Source organism: Bufo gargarizans, chromosome 6 (genome assembly GCF_014858855.1).
Source record: "Bufo gargarizans isolate SCDJY-AF-19 chromosome 6, ASM1485885v1, whole genome shotgun sequence".
In the NCBI taxonomy this organism is placed as follows: Eukaryota; Metazoa; Chordata; class Amphibia; order Anura; family Bufonidae; genus Bufo; species Bufo gargarizans.
The window spans coordinates 359,584,243-359,603,944 of record NC_058085.1 but is presented as its reverse complement, the minus strand read 5'-3'; the positions used below and the strand labels follow the sequence as shown (position 1 = coordinate 359,603,944).

Genomic DNA, 19,702 nt, shown 5'->3' with positions numbered 1-19,702 from the left:
GCATCGGAGCAGTTCATGCTCCGATGCTCTGCTTTGCCCTGCGCTAAATCGCGCAGGGCAAAGGCATTTTTCTGAGTTCCGGTGACGTACCGGGGCTCTCTATGGGGCTGACAGGCAGCCCGGTGACGTCACGGGCACTGATGGGCGGGATTTGGCTCTGCCCTAGCCAGTAAAACGGCTAGGGCAGAGCTGAAGCCCGCCCCTCAGAGCCGGTGACGTCACCGAACACACCGCTGGGCGGAAGTTACCGCCCGGCAGTGTGTTATTGAAAACACAAGAGCCTGTGCCCTGCGCGATCTAGCGCAGGGCACAGGAGCGCATCGGAGCATGAGATGCTCCGATGCCAGGCTCAGGAGGGCTGCCGGGGTGAAAATAAGTGTATGTCCGGGTTCAGCTCTGAACCCGGACAACCCTTTTAAGTAAGGACAAAAAGCAGAGGGAAGATACTATGCCTGGTAAAAAGTGTAATCATAAAATTAATAAATGGCAAAAACACAACTCATAACAAAAAAAACAATCCAACGGGCAGATGCCCATTCATTGGTAAAAGTGCATGAGTTCCTTCCTCAGATTTAAACCTGTGGGATGCCTGGTGTTTAGTCTGAAAATCCAGTAAGCTTCTCTCAAGAGAATGGTCGTCTTATAGTCACCACCTCTAGGAGGAGCTGTCACCTTCTCTATCGCAAAAGCACGAAAATAACTGCGATTATGTATTTGTATAAAATGTTTTGCTTAGAAACATTAATTGCTGAGGGATTCGTTATATAATTAAGGTGCTCTAATATCCTAATCTTGAATTTTCTGGATGAGCTACCAACATACAGTACAGACCAAAAGTTTGGACACACCTTCTCATTCAAAGAGTTTTATTTATTTTCATGACTATATGAAAATTGTAGATTCACACTGAAGGCATCAAATCCGTTCACCTTTTTGATATATAAATGAAAAGGAAATTAAAACAAGGAATAACTAAATTAAAAACAAAGGACGGAAGGTATGTAGAAGAGAATAAAGGGCTAGCCGACTGCCTTAATGAATACTTCAGTTCAGTTTTTACAAAAGAAAAAGGAGAAGGACCTCCACTAGAAAGGATGACTAATAAATCGTTTGATGCATGTGTCTTTACAGAGGAAGATGTTCTAAGCCAGCTGTCTAAAGTGAAGACAAATAAGTCACAGGGGCCTGATGGGATACACCCAAAATTATTAAAAGAGCTTAGTGGTGAGCTGGCAAAACCGTTAACAGATTTATTTAACCAATCATTAGTAACAGGAGTCTTCCCGGAAGATTGGCAAATGTCGTGCCCATTCACAAGAAAGGTAGTAGGGAGGAATCGAGCAACTATAGACCAGTGAGTCTGACATCAATAGTAGGCAAATAAATGGAAACCCTATTAAAGGATAGGATTGTGGAACATCTAAAATCCCATGGATTGCAAGATGAAAAACATGGGTTTACTTCAGGGAGATCATGTCAAACAAATCTTATAGATTTTGTTGACTGGGTGACTAAAATAATAGACGGTGGAGGTGCAGTAGACATCGCATATCTAGATTTTAGTAAGGCTTTTGATACCGTCCCACATAGAAGACTTATCAATAAACTGCAGTCATTGAGCATGGACTCCCATATTGTTGAGTGGATTAGGCAGTGGCTGAGGGACAGGCAACAGAGGGTTGTAGTCAATGGAGAACATTCAAAACAAGGTCATGTTACCAGTGGGGTTCCACAGGGATCTGTACTGGGACCAATTTTGTTTAATATCTTCATAAGTGATATTGCAAAAGGCCTCGATGGTAAGGTTTGTCTTTTTGCTGATGACACAAAGATATGTAACAGCGTTGATGTTCCTGGAGGGAAACGCCAAATGGAAAAGGATTTAGGAAAACTAGAAGAATGGTCAGAACTCTGGCAACTGAAATTTAATGTGGATAAGTGCAAGATAATGCACCTGGGGCGTAAAATCCCAAGGGCAGAATATAGAATATTTGACACAGTCCTGACCTCAGTATCTGAGGAAAGGGATTTAGGAGTAATTATTTCAGAAGACTTAAAGGTGGGAAGACAATGTAATAGAGCAGCACGAAATGCCAGCAGAATGCTTGGATGTATAGGGAGAGGTATAAGCAGTAGAAAGAGTGAAGTGCTTATGCCGCTGTACAGAACACTGGTGAGACCTCACTTGGAGTATTGTGCGCAGTACTGGAGGCCATATCTCCAGAAGGATATAGATACTCTAGAGAGAGTTCAGAGAAGAGCTACTAAACTAGTACATGGATTGCAGGATAAAACTTACCAGGAAAGGTTAAAAGACCTTAATATGTATAGCTTGGAAGAAAGAAGAGACAGAGGGGATATGATAGAAACTTTTAAATACATAAAGGGAATCAACTCGGTAAAGGAGGAGAGAATATTTAAAAGAAGAAAACTACCACAAGAGGACACAGTTTTAAATTAGAGGGGCAAAGGTTTAAAAGTAATATAAGTAAGTATTACTTTACTGAGAGTAGTGGATGCATGGAATAGCCTTCCTGCAGAAGTGGTAGCTGCAAATACAGTGAAGGAGTTTAAGCATGCATGGGATAGGCATAAGGCCATCCTTCATATAAGATAGGGCCAGGGACTATTCATAGGATTCAGATATATTGGGCAGACTAGATGGGCCAAATGGTTCTTATCTGCCGACACTTTCTATGTTTTCTGTGTTGCACAAAGACACGGTGGTTGGAACCAAAGATCTCAAATTTGGACTCATCAGACCAAAGCACAGATTTCCACTGGTCTAATGTCCATTCCTTGTGTTCTTTAGCCCAAACAAGTCTCTTCTGCTTGTTGCCTGTGCTTAGCAGTGGTTTCCTAGCAGATATTCTACCATAATGGCCTAATTCACACAGTCTCCACTTAACAGTTGTTCTAGAGATGTGTCTGCTGCTAGAACTCTGTGTGGCATTGACCTGGTCTCTAATCTGAGCTGCTGTTAACCTGCGATTTCTGAGGCTGGTGACTCGGATGAACTTATCCCCCGCAACAGAGGTGACTCTTGGTCTTCCTTTCCTGGGGCGTTCCGCATGTGAGCCAGTTTCTTTGTAGCGCTTGATGGTTTTTGTGACTGCACTTGGGGACACTTTCAAAGTTTTCCCAATTATTCGGACTGACTAACCTTCATTTCTTAAAGTAATGATGGCCACTTGTTTTTCTTTACTTAGCTGCTTTTTTCTTGCCATAATACAAATTCTAACAGTCTATTCAGTAGGACTATCAGCTGTGTATCCACCTGGCTCCTCCACAACGCAACTGATGGTCCCAACCCCATTTATAAGGCAAGAAATCCCACTTATTAAACCTGACAGGGCACACCTGTGAAGTGAAAACCATTTCAGGTGACTACCTCTTGAAGCTCATCAAGAGAATGTCAAGAGTGTGCAAAGCAGTAATCAAAGCAAAAGGTGGCTACTTTGAAGAACCTAGAATATGACATATTTTCAGTTGTTTCACACTTTTTTGTTATGTATATAATTCCACATGTGTTAATTCATAGTTTTTATGCCTTCAGTGTGAATCTACAAATTTCATAGTCATGAAAATAAAGAAAACTCTTTGAATGAGATGGCGTGTCCAAACTTTTGGTCTGTACTGTACATTGAATGGGGAAGGCGACAGTGATCCGCATTACGAAATGTCTGTTACCAGCACATGATATTTTACAAGGGTGGCTACCGCACCTAGTAAAGCCTGTATATTTGATCCATGTATTGCTTGCCAGCAGATACAGTGGTATGGCAGATACTTTGATTATTTGCTCCTTATTTGGAGCTGCAATGTATCTGCCATACCCGATTTCAAGCAGTATTTTAACAATCCATATAATCTGCATTTTACCTGCCCTCACAACATCAGTTTTTTGGATCTTAGACTTACAGGTTATCCCAACCAATTAAATTTTAACCGAAACCTATCACAAAGAAATTATGGGTAAAACGATTTTGAGAGCAAATAGTCTTCATCCCATACACACTATTAAAGGGGTTATCCCACTTCGCCTATTTATACTTACCTGCTGCCAGCGCGCCGTTCACTTCCTGGATTCTGGCTGGGGGCGGGCTTCATCTTGATTGAAGTCTTCTACCGGCTGCGCAGTGCGCTGAACTGAACGCAAACGCGCCATGGTGACCTATTCCTGTCCAGTATAGTACAGAGCCGGCGTGCACGTTTGCAGCTCTGTACTATTCTGACCAGGAAGAAGTCACCATCGCGCATGCGTATTCAGGACAGCGAACGGTCCAGCCGGGAGAAAAGGAAGAGTCTTCTGCGCAAGCGCGGCCACAGGGATTACGGAGAAGAGCGGTGGCCATAACCAGGGGAGACCAAAATGACAACAAGGTAAGTGGGGATGAATTTTATCCTAATCATTATGATGGGATAACCCCTTTGAGGCTATTCCTGTTGGGGAATTCATTCAAGCTCACAGGAATTAGAGTACGGATGCTGCGTTCCAGAGAGAGCGCCAAATTATCAGTAACCGTCTCTCCAACAGAGACTATTCACAGTGGATGTTATCGAGGGGCAACAAATCTATACGGGACCTATTGTTCAAAGCCAATACTAGGAGTATTAATACTGGGGCTACTAGAAAGAGAGATACTCCCAACTTACCCACTTTGGTTTCAACATATAGCAGATACAGCAGATTAAGAAATGTTTACCGATCCGGGATGTAGATAATATCGTGTATAACACACTTAAAAATGGATGTAGAATGGCGTCTAGACGTCCACCCTTTAGCCAATACTATCTCTCCTTCATTTTTCACATGTAAACCCATGTTGGGGGGCAGTTGATTGTTTTAAACAATTGTTGTCCACTCCAATGTTGCTTATTAGCTTAGAGGTCGTTGTGTAGGACATTTCATTCAATATAGCAAGGTTTTTGAGCTCGGCGGAGCGCTGAGCAGCGTGTGCAGTGTGTGAATGCGTCTCTACAGCTACTGACGTAGTGTCGGACAAGTGTGCTGTGCACGTCTGTGTGTAGGAGCACAGTCACCTATTCCATTTAATCAGGTTTTGCAGTAAATACAGGTAGTTCGCTTACATTAGTCCATCCACACATTGCCCCCCTATGTTAAAGCTCTGCAGATATAGTTGTGGTGAATAGGTGTGAGCACATCTCCTTCACCCTGGTGGCAACTAAGTCGTCAACTCTTTGGGGTGGAAACAAAGGGCCAGATTTATCATTACTCTGACAGCTCACTCCACTTTAACATATGGCTAAAGTCAGTTTTAGCCAAGTCAGATTTATGATCGGCCCTTTAAGACTGTAATAAATGTGGTTTGACGGTAGCAGTTTATCCGTCAGTAAGCAGCTTTACAAAAGTCGCACGTTTATGAAAAAGTCGCATGTTCTATTAAAAAGTCTCATAAGATATGCTCGGTCCTCACTGGAGTGAAATTGCGACTTGTTTGGGACTTTTTAAAAAGTCCCAATAGTAAATCTGTCTAGAGATTCATTTACATAAGAAAACACGCCCACTTTCAGAAAACTGGCGAGCATAGCGCAAATTTGTGCGCAGTTTTAGCGTTTGGGACTTTTTCACTCCATTATTTTGACCTGAACTAATGATAAATCTGGCCCAATGTGTTTTAATTGTTTGTTATGGCTCACAGCCGTTCTATCATTATGTCGAATTAAAAGTGAAGTTTTAATACACACTTTATACCTGGGTTAAGATAGGTTTAGGCTATTCTTGGCATTAATATATGTGTATACAAATACCTTTACCCGGGTTAGGCCCCCTCCCCCTTTTTTGTAAACCCAAGACAGCATGTAATACATGGATCAAATATACAGGCTTTACTAGGTGCGGTATCCACAGTTGTAAAACCTGCAATGGTAACAAAGACCTTTCATAATGCTGATCACCGTCACCTTCCTCATTAAAGCTTACATGACCTGTAACACCTCGAGCATTGTATATCATACAGTGCTCTGCCTGCGATTCAATGTATGTTGGTAGCTCAACCAGAAAATTGAAGATTAGATATTAGAGCACCTTAATTATATAACTAATCCCTCAGCAATTAATGTTTCTAAGCAAAACATTTTATACAAATACATAATCGCAGTTATGTAGTGTCCCACTAGGTAGGGGTGGGCACTACCCAAGGGTCAATTGGTGTGCGCATTACTCCTACTCACAAGGGACAGAAATGTTATATTTAATTGTGCATTTTTTCTAATGTGTTTTTATATGTAAGGTTCCCCTGTATGATGCAATAGCAGGCCTAGTTGGGTGTAGTTAGACATCCCAGACACTAGAGGGAGATAGGGAGCCCCTAGTATAAATGTCCAGGCCCAGACAGGGAGAGTTAGTGTAGAGTCAGGAGTCTGAGAAGACAGAGGTTAGAAAGCCTCCTCCTGACATGCAGCTGGATAGCCCTGGCTGCTAGCTATGACCAGGATGCTAATGAGGAGATCCAGCCTGCCTGAAGCCAAGAGAGCCTTAGTTAGCTCTGAAGTCACCCCAGTTGCAGGACAGAACCTCCTGGGAGAAACCCACAGTCATCCACCAAACAAGTAAGGAAATCCCAGGGAAAGATAAGTAACCCTGATGGGCAGATGCTTTAGAAAATAAAGCAAGAATCTAATACCTGAGGAAGATATAATTACCAAGGATTTAAGCCACCCTTTAGGCATCCGGGCCTTGGGATAGAAAGCCAGACAGGAGTTCTAGAAAGAACAGTGTACACTATTTCTGAGGAAAGGTACAACCTGCTTCTGAGTGCGTTGTGAATTTACCCTCTGCGTATCTTGCATAATTATTACCTGCCATTTTGTGGAAGAAAGCCTACTTGTGAAACTGTGATTTGAGAGACTGTGTACCATCTGATGTACAAAGTTGGGCTGTTCAGTAAAGTAACGTTTTGTTTACTATACTACCTGTGTACCTCAATCATTCCAACTACCAACCGGTGTGCCACCGTCAAAGGCACTGGCGTCACGAATCCAACAGGGACCTTGCCCCAGGCACTCAAAATACCCGTAACATCCAGGGCACCTCATCCACCATCAGGCCTGGTCCCTACATACAGAGTGTGCCCCAGAGGAACCGTGTCTACCTCTCCTTCACTGCCACGCGCCTGCCCAGGGTTCTCCAATACAGTGAGCAACCCTCGATTGTCCATAACCGTGACCTCACTTCGCTATACCCTGCAGGTCTGGCGTGTTGCAGTTATTTTCGTGCTTTTGCAATAGAGAAGGTGACAGCTCCTCCTAGAGGTGGTGACTATAAGACGACCATTCTCTTGAGAGAAGCTTACTGGATTTTCACACTGAACACCGGGTATCCCACAGGTTTAAATCTGAGGAAGGAACTCATGCACTTTTACCAATGAATGGGCATCTGCCCGTTGGATTGTTTTTTTGTTATGAGTTGTGTTTTTGCCAAAATTAATTTTATGATTACACTTTTTACCAGGCAAAGTATCTTCCCTCTGCTTTTTGTCCTTGCTTAAAGGGAACTTGTCACCAGGATTTTGGCCATAGAGCTGGGGACATGGGCTGCTAGATGGCCGCTAGCACATCTGCAGTACCCAGGTCCCATAGCTCTCTGCGCTTTTATTGTGTTAAAAAACTGTTTTGATCCATATGCAAATGACCTGATATGAGTCCTGTATCTGGAGATGAGTCAAGCGGAAAGGAGCCCAGCACCGCCCCACGTCCTCCGAATCTCCTCCTTGCTGGCTGACGTCACAGAGCTGGAGCGCCGAAATCTCGCGATGCGCGAGCTAGCGCATGCGTAGTTCGTTCCCTGTGCTGATGCCAGTACAGGGAATGAACATGATGCCGACACTGCGCATGCGCTAGCTCGCGCATCGCGAGATTTCGGCGCTCCAGCTCTGTGACGTCAGCCAGCAAGGAGGAGATTCGGAGGACGCGGGGCGGTGCTGGGCTCCTTTCCGCTTGACTCATCTCCAGATACAAGACTCATCAGGTCATTTGCATATGGGTCAAAACTGTTTAACACAATAAAAGCGCAGAGAGCTATGGGGATTGGGTATTGCAGATGTGCTAGTGGCCACAGCCCATGTCCCCAGCTCTATGCGCAAAATCCTGGTGACAGGTTCCCTTTAAAGGGATTACCCCACTTCGCATTTTCATACTTACCTGCTGCCAGCGCGCCGTTCTCTTCCTGGATTCTGGCTGGGGACGGGCTTCATCTTGATTGAAATCTTCTCCCGGCCGCGCGCTGGACTGAATGCGCACGTCGCCGCACATGCACCATAGTGACTTATTCCTGGCCAGTATAGTAGAGTCGGCGTGCGCGTTCGCGACTCTGTACTATTCTGGCCAGGAAGAAGTCACCATCACGCGTGTGCGTTCAGGACAGCGAGCAGCCCAGCCGGGAGAAAAGGAGTCTTCTGGGCAAGCGCGGCCCCCGAGATTTAACAGTGATCATTATGATGGGATAACCCCTTTAACTCAATGACCCGATCCATCCTGTGCAGTTTTTTTAAGTTATTGTTGTGCCATGATTACAGAGGGTTTTTTCTCCTGATATTACAATTGAATCTAATGTAATGACATATGTCTATCTATACTTATCTATGTTTTTTTTTTTTTTATCGGGCTTGGATTTTCAATTCACATGTGTATCATATGACAGGCTGATGAGTGCCCTGCCTGTGGTCAGGTGTCAGATTCTCCCACCTTCTCACTTCCGTATGGAGGAGGGGTTCAGACCTTAAATTTCAGGTCTTGACACTCATCGTGGTTATGATTAGGAACGGTTTGTTCGAAACGCATCAACTTCCATAAGGTGAATGGATTTGCCCCAGTGTGTTATGCTGTTACCTTAAATAAAGACAAAGAAACAACACAACTTTATTTCAAGTGCTGGAACCATTTTTTTTATTTGTTACCACTCCTCCTATAGACCGCAATGATTTAACCTGGTAACTTTTAATGACAGGCCTTGGAGCCTTCAGAGGGCCAGAGGCTATCATAGAAAACAAAACGGCTCCCTCGATCTTGGTGAGGGGGAGAGGAGCCGTTCGGTCCCCAGGATAGACCGCCCAGATCCCTTTGTTGCAATTAACCATGGCATTTGATCGGTTAAAAGCTTGCGATTGGCGTTATTGACGATCATGGACTCTGCATCCAAGTGTCTGCCAGTGTTAAACAGAAGGCACCCAGAAGCTCCTTACCAAGCACCAAAGACCCAACATCCTCAGGATAGGCCATCAATATCTGATTAGCAGAGATTCCACAGGAACACAGCTCCGGCCATTGCTGCTCTTCAAGCTACTGAAAATACTAAGCAGCAGGAGTGCAGGGTGTTGGATGCCCATCAATTAGATACACATTGCCTATCTTACCGATTATCATCAATAATTAAGCCTGGATTTTTGAGATCCGGAAAAACCTTTTATACAGGCTCTGAGTACCTATTTTACTTTGAATTTGCGTAACTTCTACTATCTACAGGGTAAAAAAAAGTCACCACCTGGATTCAACTAAGCAAATCGTTATAAGCCTCCTATTGGATAATTACTGCATGGGCCATTATCTTTCAGCTGGCAACAAGTTATTTAACCCCAACTGATGCAACGAGTTGCTTCTCATTTCTTAAACAACCATGTGGAAAGACATCTCGTGGTCATGGAAAAGAGGTTAGTCTGTTTGAGAAGGATAAAATCATTGGCAAGCATCAAGCAGAGAAAACATCTAAGGAGATTGCAGAAACTACTAAAATTGGGTTAAGAACTGTCCAACGCATTATTAAGAACTGGAAGGATAGTGGGGACCCATCGTATTCGAGGAAGAAATGTGGCAGGAAAAAAAATCCTGAATGATAGTGATCGGCGATCAGTTAAACGTTTGGTGAAATCAAATCAAAGAAAAACAGTAGAACTCAGCGCTATGTTTAATAGTGAAAGTAGGAGCATTTCCACACGCACAATGCGAAGGGAACTCAAGGGATTGGGATGTGGCCTGATGAGTCCAGATTTACCCTGTTCCAGAGTGATGGGCGCATCAGGGTAAGAAGAGAGGCAGATGAAGTGATGCACCCATCATGCCTAGTGCCTACTGTACAAGCCTGTGGGGGCAGTGCTATGATCTGGGGTTGCTGCAGTTGGTCAGGTCTAGGTTCAGCAACAGTATGTGCTCCAAGAATGAGGCCAGCTGACTACCTGAACATACTGAATGACCAGGGTATTCCATCAATGGATTTTTTTTCTTCCCCGATGGCACGGGCATATTCCAAGATGACAATGCCAGGATTCATCAGGGCTCAAATTGTGAAGGAGTGGTTCAGGAAGCATGAGACATCATTTTCACACATGGATTGGCCACCAGAGTCCAGACCTTAACCCCATTGAGAATCTTTGGGATATGCTGGAGAAGGCTTTGCACAGCAGTCAGACTCTACCATCATCAATGCAAGATCTTGGTGAAAAATGAATGCAACACTGGATGGAAATAAATCTTGTGACATTGCAGAAGCTTATCGAAACAATGCCACAGCGAATATGCGCTGTAATCAAAGCTAAAGGTGGTCCAACCAAATATTAGAGTGTGTGACTTTTTTTTTTGACAGGCAGTATGTATGTATGTATATATACACACACACACGCTACTCAAAGTTAGGAATATTTGGTTTGTGGCTGAAACTTCAGGATGAACTTAAAATGCCCTCTAACCTTTACAGGTGAACTTAATGTGACCTTCTTTTGACTTTTGAAAGCACGTGTCGAACTGTTCAGTGTTTCAATACTTGTTTTTGTACAACTTGCTGTTCTCTAACAAGGAGCTTAATGGCAAAATTCACAACAGGTGTTTAATCCATGAATCGCCCAAACAATTTCCTGGTTCATTTAGAATTGGTATTAAAACAGTCCTCCTCATCATGCTGTTCACATTTTGACATCATGAGACCAAAACACCACCTAACAATTGATCAACAGTACCTTGCCATTGTGAGGCTTCAAGCAGGATGTTCTGAAATGGAAGTGGGCACTGAGCTTAGAGTGTCACAGAGTCATCAGCAGGTTGCAACAGAGATAGAGAGAGACTGGAAGAGTCACAGAAAGGCATAGAAGCGGACATCCTTTGGCCACATCCCACAGTGATGATCACTTCATTGTGAACAATGCCTTGTGGAACCGGATGATGAATGCCACACAACTCCTGGCATATTTAAGGGAGGTGAGAGGCTTCCAAGTGTCACATCAGACCATTTGAAACCATTTACATCAGCGTGGTCTGCATGCTAGACGACCTGCAAGGGTACCTGACCACGCCACCATCGTCTTTTATGGGCCAGGGAGCATCTACGCTGGATGAGGGACCAGTGGGCCTCAGTGCTGTTCACTGATAAGTCAATTCATGCTAAGCACAAATGATGGCCACCAACAATGTTGGAGACGTCAAGGAGAGCGCTATGCATCAGTCACTGTTTGCCTTTGGTGGTGGTGTTAGTGTAAAGGGACAAGCCCATACTACTTGAATAACATAATATTAAGTCATTGTGTCTCTGCATGAACAACACAGGCCTAATTTCATCTTCATGGATGACAATGCGATAGCTCATCGAGGTTGCATCATTAGGGAACGGCTGCTGGCGAATGGGGGCCTGCACTTTCTCCAGACCTGAATCCCATTGAAGACTAGTCACCGTGTAGAGGCTCGTAACTCTGTACCCCAGAACCTCAATTACCTGAGGGCCACCCTTCAAGAAGAGTGGGGTGCCATGCCTCAGCAGACAATAAGTCGACTTGTGAACAGCAGAGACGTCGCTGTCAAGCTGTAATTGATGCTGAAGGCCACATCACAAGTTTTTGAGACACTGACATTTGTTGTGGTGGTATACCCACCACTGGTGTTGGCTTTTGTTTCAATTAATTGTTTGATATGAGGAAATCACCATTGCATGCTTCTACTTACATGCACTACTTTCCTGATGTAATATTACTAAACTTTTTACGTTTTCCATAAGGTTCACCCGAAAGCCAAATAGCCCTAACTTTTTGTGAGTAGGGCATGTATGTTTTAGTATATAATATATGTTTTAACAGTAGGTGATGAACAGTGACACAAAATGCTAAGTCAATATTTTTTTCACTTTGTTTTTCTACATCCAAGTGCCTGCTTGTAAAGAAAATCTCAGCTGCTGTTACAGTGCATCAGTCAAGATGGCCGCCCATATAACTATGTAAAGAAAGCAGAATTCCCTTTTAACCCCTATGATTATATACATAGGTCATAAGCAAGCAACAAGTACTCACGTCTTGTAACTGTGCCTCCACGATCTGCATGCTGCTTGCATTGTCTGCCTTGGTTGGGTTCTGGGAAAATAAAAATTAAAAAAAATAAAAAAAAACAGAGAAAAGGTTTTATTATTTAGGACAACACAGAGATCACTATGGCTGATTTATTGGCTGTTAACACAATAAAACATCAGTCATCAGATGAAAATAGGGCCACATCTCTAGAACCAGTATATATCCAGCTCCTATGTACAAGAGCAGATCATAGTAAAAACCACTAACTGTAGGAGGAAGGGAGGACCAAGATAATGAGCTGTGCAGGGGATTATAACAACAAGACTATGCAAACATTTTCTGTGAAATTCATTGCGAAATGACAATTCTATCCACCTGTCACAGAAGAATGGCTAATTGCTGGTCAGATGTCTGCCTGTTGTAAACACCTTCCCAAGACAGCGGAGGAGATCCTGTACAGTGACATACTGCACCGTCTAAAAAATTATTTTTTTTGATCACGCTGATCAATTTAAGGGGATATCCAGGATTTTCATATTGGTGGCCTATCCAAGGCTTCCTGAAACAGCTGGTTAGGGGTATGAGGGGCATCCGACCCCCACCAATACGATACTCATGAACTATCCTAGCAGTAGGCCATTAAAATCTCGAAGAACCCCTTTAACAAATTCTCTGCACCCCTAAAGAGACTTCATACCAAAGACTGAAATGTCGCCATCTTGTGGATGAAGTCATGTCATCAGGACAAGTCATCCATTTACAACAAATGCAATGTGTGATGTGGAGCAAAGGTGTTAAAACTAGATTTTTGTACTTACCGTAAAATCTGTTTCTCTTCCGTTCATTGAGGGGGGGGGGGGGGGGGGCACAGGCCTTGACCATGGGTATAGCCTGTTGCCGCTAGGAGGAGACATTAAGCACACGAAGTGTGAGCTCCTCCCTCTTCAGCTATATCCCTTCCTGCAGGGACCAAGCTAATCAGTTTAGTGCATAAGCAGTAGGAAAAGCCAGACATAAGAAAATCACATTATGTGCAAACCCAGAACCACACAAGCCCGAAAAGGCCCATAAACAAAAAACTGGGTGGGAGCTGTGTCCCCCAATGAACGGAAGAGAGACTGATTTTACGGTAAGTACAAAAATCTAGTTTTCTCGTCCGTCTCATTGGAGGACACAGGCATTGACCATGGGATGTCCCAAAGCAGTCCCTGAGGGTTGGCTTAACTACAACCCCCCTGCCAATCAGTGAACCGCTGTTTGCAAAACTCTACGCCCCAAAGAAGCATCAGAAGATGCAAAGGATTGCACTCTAAAACTTAGAAAAAGTATGCAAAGGTGACCAGGTCAGCGACGAACACCTGAAGGGCTGAAGTCCTGTGATGCATCGCCCAAGAGCCTCCCACAACCCGAGCCAAATGAGCAGTCATCTGGAAGGGTGGGGCCCGGTCCTGTTAAATGAGGAGACCCTAAATTCGGGTGTAAGATCGGCCCCCGCGACAGCAAGTCCTCCCGAAGAGGAAGACGCCAAGGTTCGTTGGCGAGAAGTGAGACTAGGGATGTGCGCCACACCCTGCGCGGCCAATCTAGGGCCACGAGAATGATGGGCAGTCCCTCAGACCTGATCTTCCTGAAAAGCGGAATGAGCTGAAGAGGCGGGAACACGTAAGAAAATGTGTAACCGATCATCAGTGCATCGCATGTCAGTGCCATGGGGTCCCTGGACCGTGCAACGAAGTCAACCACCTTGTTGTTGAAGCTTGAGGCCATGAGAGCCACATCCGGCTGACCCCACCTCTCGTAGATGTCCTAAAAGACCTGCGGGTGAAGAGCCCACTCGCCAAGATCGAGACACTCCCAGCTGAGAAAGTCCGCGATTCAGTTGTCTACGCCTGGAATGTGAACTGCCGATAGCGCCGGAACCCATTTCTCCGCCCAGCTGAAAATCAGCGCCATCTCCTCTATAACTGCTGAGCTTCGGGTGATTGGTGAACACCACCGCCGTGGAGTTGTTGAACTGCACCCACACCAGGCAACCCCTGAGATGGTCGGCCCAGTGTTGCCGAATAGCCCTCAACTCCAGAACACTGATTGGAAGGGAGCGCTCCTCGCGTTACCATACCCCCCTGGACCGGGAGATTTTTTCCAACACTCCTCCCTGAGGCTTGCGTCCGTTGCTAACACCCTCCAACGGAGAGGGAGAAACGAACGCCCCGATATCAACATTGGAGAGGCCATTCACCATCTGAGGCCCGGCGCACTGGGGCAAGGAGACGCATTGGCCGATCCAAGGAGTCTGGGGAGCGATCCCAGCTGGACACAATGGCTCGCTGAAGCGCTCTGGTATGGAACTGAGCATAGGGAACTGCTTCGAAGGCAGAAACCATGTACCAAAGAGCCCGCTAGCAGCGACGAATGGGAACTGGAGCTGGCCGCAACAATGAGCGAATCTGAAGATGGAGAGCGGATAGTTTTTCTGGAGGCAAGAACACCTTGGCCTGACAAGTGTCCAGTACCATGCCCATATAAGTCAATCGCTGCGATGGATAAGACAAGACTTCTGTCTGTTCACGATCCATCAAAAGCACTCCAGGGTGTCCAGGACTATGCTCAGGCTGTCTGCCGTCCCTTGGAACGACAGACCCTTCACCAGGATGTCGTCTAAGTAAGGGATCGCTACGATACTCCTGGCATGGAACAGGGCCATGACTGCCGCCAGAACCTTCTTAAGGACCCTGGGAGCCGTGGCCAGGCCGAACGGGAGGGCTACCCACAATAGCTTTTTTGGTACTTGAGACATCCTGTACCACACTAGACAGGGAACGCGCCCATTCCGGTTCTTCCATAGGTTGGGCAGCAGGAAGCAATGGGTCCAGAGCCGATCCACTTGATGGCGGCGCAGCACACGCAAAGCAGAGGGAGTCTGACTGAGGAAAAGTAAATTTTGTGCGACTTGATGTACAGGCAAAATGACGCACCAAAGGGACCACCTGCTTCGGGACCTGGGTTCAGACATAATGACACCCCTGTCACCCCAATGAGGCAAATGGGAAGGTTAGGCCCTGCCCGAAGGGACAAACAACACTTACCCAGCCTGTGTCCCTCCAAGCAGCCAATACCATCAGCGTCCCGCCAAGTGCTTAAAATCCAGGAAGTGGGCGGAACCCCCTCTCCTGCTGGTGTGGGGCAAACACAAGCTCCGCCCCACAAAATGACTGCAAGAGTAGGCCGCATTGAAGCAGGGGCCTCAATTAATGACGACCCCGGCTGCCCCAGCAGCGTTCAGGAGGACGCCGCCGTGGAAATGGACGCCCCCAGTAGTAGGCCACAAATGCAGCCAGGGCCTCAATTACCAATTGCGGCCCTGTGGAAGCGGCCATGAGGATGACGACGCCGGACCAGGGAAGCACGGTGCGTGCGGCCACACAGCAGGAGCAGCCCCCTGAGCCCTGCACCATTTAAACATTTACCGGGCTCTCATTAGCGCCCATAGTACAGGGCGACCACATGGGGACCATCACATGGGCGGAGGAGAGGGTACTGGAGGGGGGGGGGGGCTGTGGGCAGTCTCCTACTCACCTGTCCAAAGTCTTCGGCCCCCCTGGCTCCAGCCAGATCACCACCTTCGATGTGCGGCCCCCTGGTGATGCGCTTGCTGGCGAGAGACAGAGGTTTTTACAGGGACCTCTGGTCCTCCTTTTTTTTTTTTTTTTAAAGAGCGGGAACGAACAGGGGGTTTGAGTGACCTCTGGTCTCCCGTCTCTTAGGACAAAATTTGCATATCACCGGACGGTCTGCCTCCTACAGACACCAAGCTAAAACTGATCAGCTTAGTCCAGGCATGTCCAAACTGCGGCCCTCCAGCTGTTGCAAAACTACAACTCCCAGCATGCCTGGATAACTTACAGCTATTAGGGCATGCTGGGAGTTGTTTTGCAACAGCTGGAGGGCTGCAGTTTGGACATGCCTGGCTTAGTCCCTGCAAGAAAGAATATAGCTGAAGAGGGAGGAGCTTACAATTTGTGTGCTTAGTGTCCGCCTCCTAACAGCAACAGCTATACCCATGGTCAAGGCCTGTGTCCCCCAATGACGGATGGATTTCTTCTCTTAATATGTTCTTTCGTGGAGGTGGGGAGGGTAAATGGTATTATTTGGTGACTGAATTATAACTTTTGTATGCATTTGTAAAAAAATTCAAATAATAAATACATATGACATCATAATGCATTAGGACACCACAAGACACCCTGATGACATCATTATATCATAATTCAAACATTATGACATCATAAGAGACCATTATGAAATCATGAATTAGGATCACATGACACAATGATGACATCACAAAAAAGACACTTGCTGCTGAACTGCTATAGGAATAAATCACTTTGAAGCAAGCTGAATGAAAAATAATCTCATATTTACAATGTATTAAAAGTATCTGCCGTTGGTAATTATTCTTTCCCCCCCCAGGATCCACTGCCATAAAATGACCCCTCTTCAAGGGATTGTTCAAAAGTATAGTGCAATTAATTCTGGAAACTCATTATTAATGTATTTTTATCAGCCAAATTAAATTTACTGCCAGCCTCTGGTGAATTCGGTGCAGCCATTCATCTGACTACACACAGGCGATGTCCCTCCACTAATGACAAATAGGAGTCAATGGGGAAGTGGAGCCTGAAGATAAAAAATTCAAAGGAGGGTTTTTCACGTACTGTAAGCATACCCAATGAATAATCTACACGCAACCCTTTTTTCACATGGTGCCTTGAATATGCTGGGGCTGCTGCTTATAGTGAATTCCATAGCCTAAGGGTGACATCACCGAACCTCCATAGGCTTGTGAGGACTTAGTGTTGTCACTCTGACTAGTAGGGGTCATCACCACCAGAGAAGATGGCAGCCAGCGCTGTATTGTGGGTAATTGCAGGTAAGGCAGGTACACTGACTGGACTTGGAAGGATAAGGAACAATATGGAAACATAAGACTGCAGGGAATACCTGGGCGTTCTTAGAGGCGCTAGCTTTCAATGGAACCTTACGAGGTGAAACGTCTGGGAACAGTCTCTGGATTTCTGAGGACACTTCTTCCAGTCTCTTGGCTTCCAGCTCCGCCAGGCGTACCTGTCCATTATTCCTAGCATTAAGGGCTTCACTGAAATTTTGTATTACTTCACCTTGTCTGGCCCTATCATCGCTTTCTTTCACATTCTGGGTTTCCAGGTCAAGAATTTTCTGCACCCAAGGAATAAAACTGTGACTATTATATATAATACTACTAACTGAAATTATACCGTTATATATAATAAATCAATAAAAACTAATTACATAAATAAAGCAGTAAATGTCCACAAGAGCTTTCCTTAGGCTGGGTTCACATCATGTTTTATGCCTCTGGTTGACATACACGTTAGAAAAAATAAATAAATAAATAAAAAAGGGATACAAAAAACCCAGCAGACCACGTTCTTGTATCCTGCATAGTCTGGTAATTTAAAAAATGCATTTTTTTTGTTGTTTTGAACAATGGAACAGATGTCACTGTATGGCATCCGTTAAACATATACATTTTTTTGTACACGTTAAATGTATGAGGAAAAACGTGACGTGAACTCACCCTTACACATGGCTAGCATGTGACTGCTGCAGTCACATGCTATAATGTTTAAATTAAAATAAAAAAAAATGTTTAAAAGGGGTTATCCAGTAATAAATATTGATTACCTATCCTCAAAAAAGGCCATCAATATCAAATAGGCACAGGTCCGACACTGAGGACCCCCCCACGATCAGCTGTTAGCCATGTGACGTCACTGTACATCGGTCACATGGCCTATTTGCACCTCAGCCCCATTGAAGTGAATGGGGGTGAGTCACTGTACTGAGTGCAAGCACTGTGCTTGGGAGAGATGCCGGGAGCCGGCTGCACACAATAGGGCTCCGGTGAGTGCAGTGGCTGCCTGTAACAGACGACACCCGGCACCACAGCCTATAGGTGAATATTCAGAGTTTTTGTTTATTTTTTACAAAAAAAATAAATAAAATGGGTGGATTGTTTTCTTGATATAAATTTGTTGAAGTGACTCCATGTACTCTACCTCCTGTCCTGGCTTTTTAACTTCCGCTATGTTTGGACTTTTAGCACGGCACATAACTTTGCTTAAAGGGCTATTCCTATTGATAGGATAGGCCATCAATGTCATATAGTGCAGGTCCCACTTCTGGGACCAGCTCCTATTTCCAATATGGGTCCACCCAAAATGAAGGAGAGCATACCACACAAGAGGGGCCAGGCACTCACAGCAACAGTAAACTGTCAAAGGATTACCTATCTGTATAGGAGTTGTATTTCTCTTTGCTAACTGCTACAGAAAGAAAAATACTGTCTTTAATTTTCTATGGTAAAGAAGAAGAAAAAAATGCCAAAAATTATTATTGTTTTCTATAAATATTTCCAAGACTTTATAACTGATAACCTATCCTCAGGATAGGTCATCAGTATATGATTGGTGAGGGTCAGCTGTTTAGGAAGGCACCAGCACCCCTGTGAGCACTGCGGCCTCGCAGCTCACCAAGCACATCACCGTACATTGTATAATGGATGTGCTTGGTACCACGCTCAGCCCCAGTCACTTCTATAGGGCTGAGCTGCTCCTAGGCCACGTGACATCACTAGCCTAGGAAAAGCTGGAAAAATCTGTGGCGCTACTGCAAGCACTGCTGACTTCTCAAACAGCTGATAGTCAGGGGTCCTGGGTGTCCGCCCCCCACCGATCAGATACTGACGACCTATCCTGAAGATAGGTTAGCAGTTATAAAGTCTTGGAAACCCCTTTAAAACAAATAACCCTTCCGGATGCAAGTGTCCCTTTAAAAGTGATAGGATCATGAAGTAAAAGAATATACTACATCACTACAGTCCACACCCCCCCACCCATGTGAGGCACCCAGCTCCCTGCCGCATACTACCCTGAGCACATACACTATATAAATATAAACCGTTGTATGTGGAACAGGGCAGCATATATACTCAGATCACATATGTAGAGCTGGGTACAGTCGTCTTCAGGTTACAAGGTTTTTTACCTTCCTAATGTGAGGACATCATCAGCAGTATTAAATGGGAGCTTGCACTATAGACAGTTATGTCACATGGACAGCATCTGTCAGACATATTTGGTTGGCTGGTGTCTGCAGGGACTTCAACCAAGAGGTAACAGTCCCCAAATTGGAGAGATTGTTGCACAAGTGCAGACATCCTCCATAGTAATGAATGACCTATGGAAACACATGCTACAATGGAAAGAGAAAACACGTGTGACCACCTCTCTGCTGCAAATAGTGGACTTGGAGGCACCCATAAAGATGGGAGATAGACCTCCACTCTACTACATAAATAAAGGCCATCTGTCAGCAGATTT

At 45.0% G+C, this 19,702-nt stretch overlaps 1 protein-coding gene across 2 annotated transcripts in view; it reads right to left on the bottom strand.

Moving 5' to 3' along the window:
- The window catches only part of CEP55 (centrosomal protein 55), a 44,787-nt gene that overhangs the window by 16,926 nt on the left and 8,159 nt on the right, over positions 1 to 19,702 (bottom strand). The window contains exons 3-4 of one of the 2 annotated variants that reach the window (XM_044298229.1): positions 17,283 to 17,516; positions 12,285 to 12,344 (exon numbers count right to left, since the gene is read on the bottom strand). In XM_044298229.1, the coding sequence (XP_044154164.1) occupies positions 12,285 to 12,344; positions 17,283 to 17,516 (294 nt within the window). The remainder of the gene's footprint in view (positions 1 to 12,284; positions 12,345 to 17,282; positions 17,517 to 19,702) is intronic. The other variant, XM_044298230.1, reaches the window with a different exon arrangement.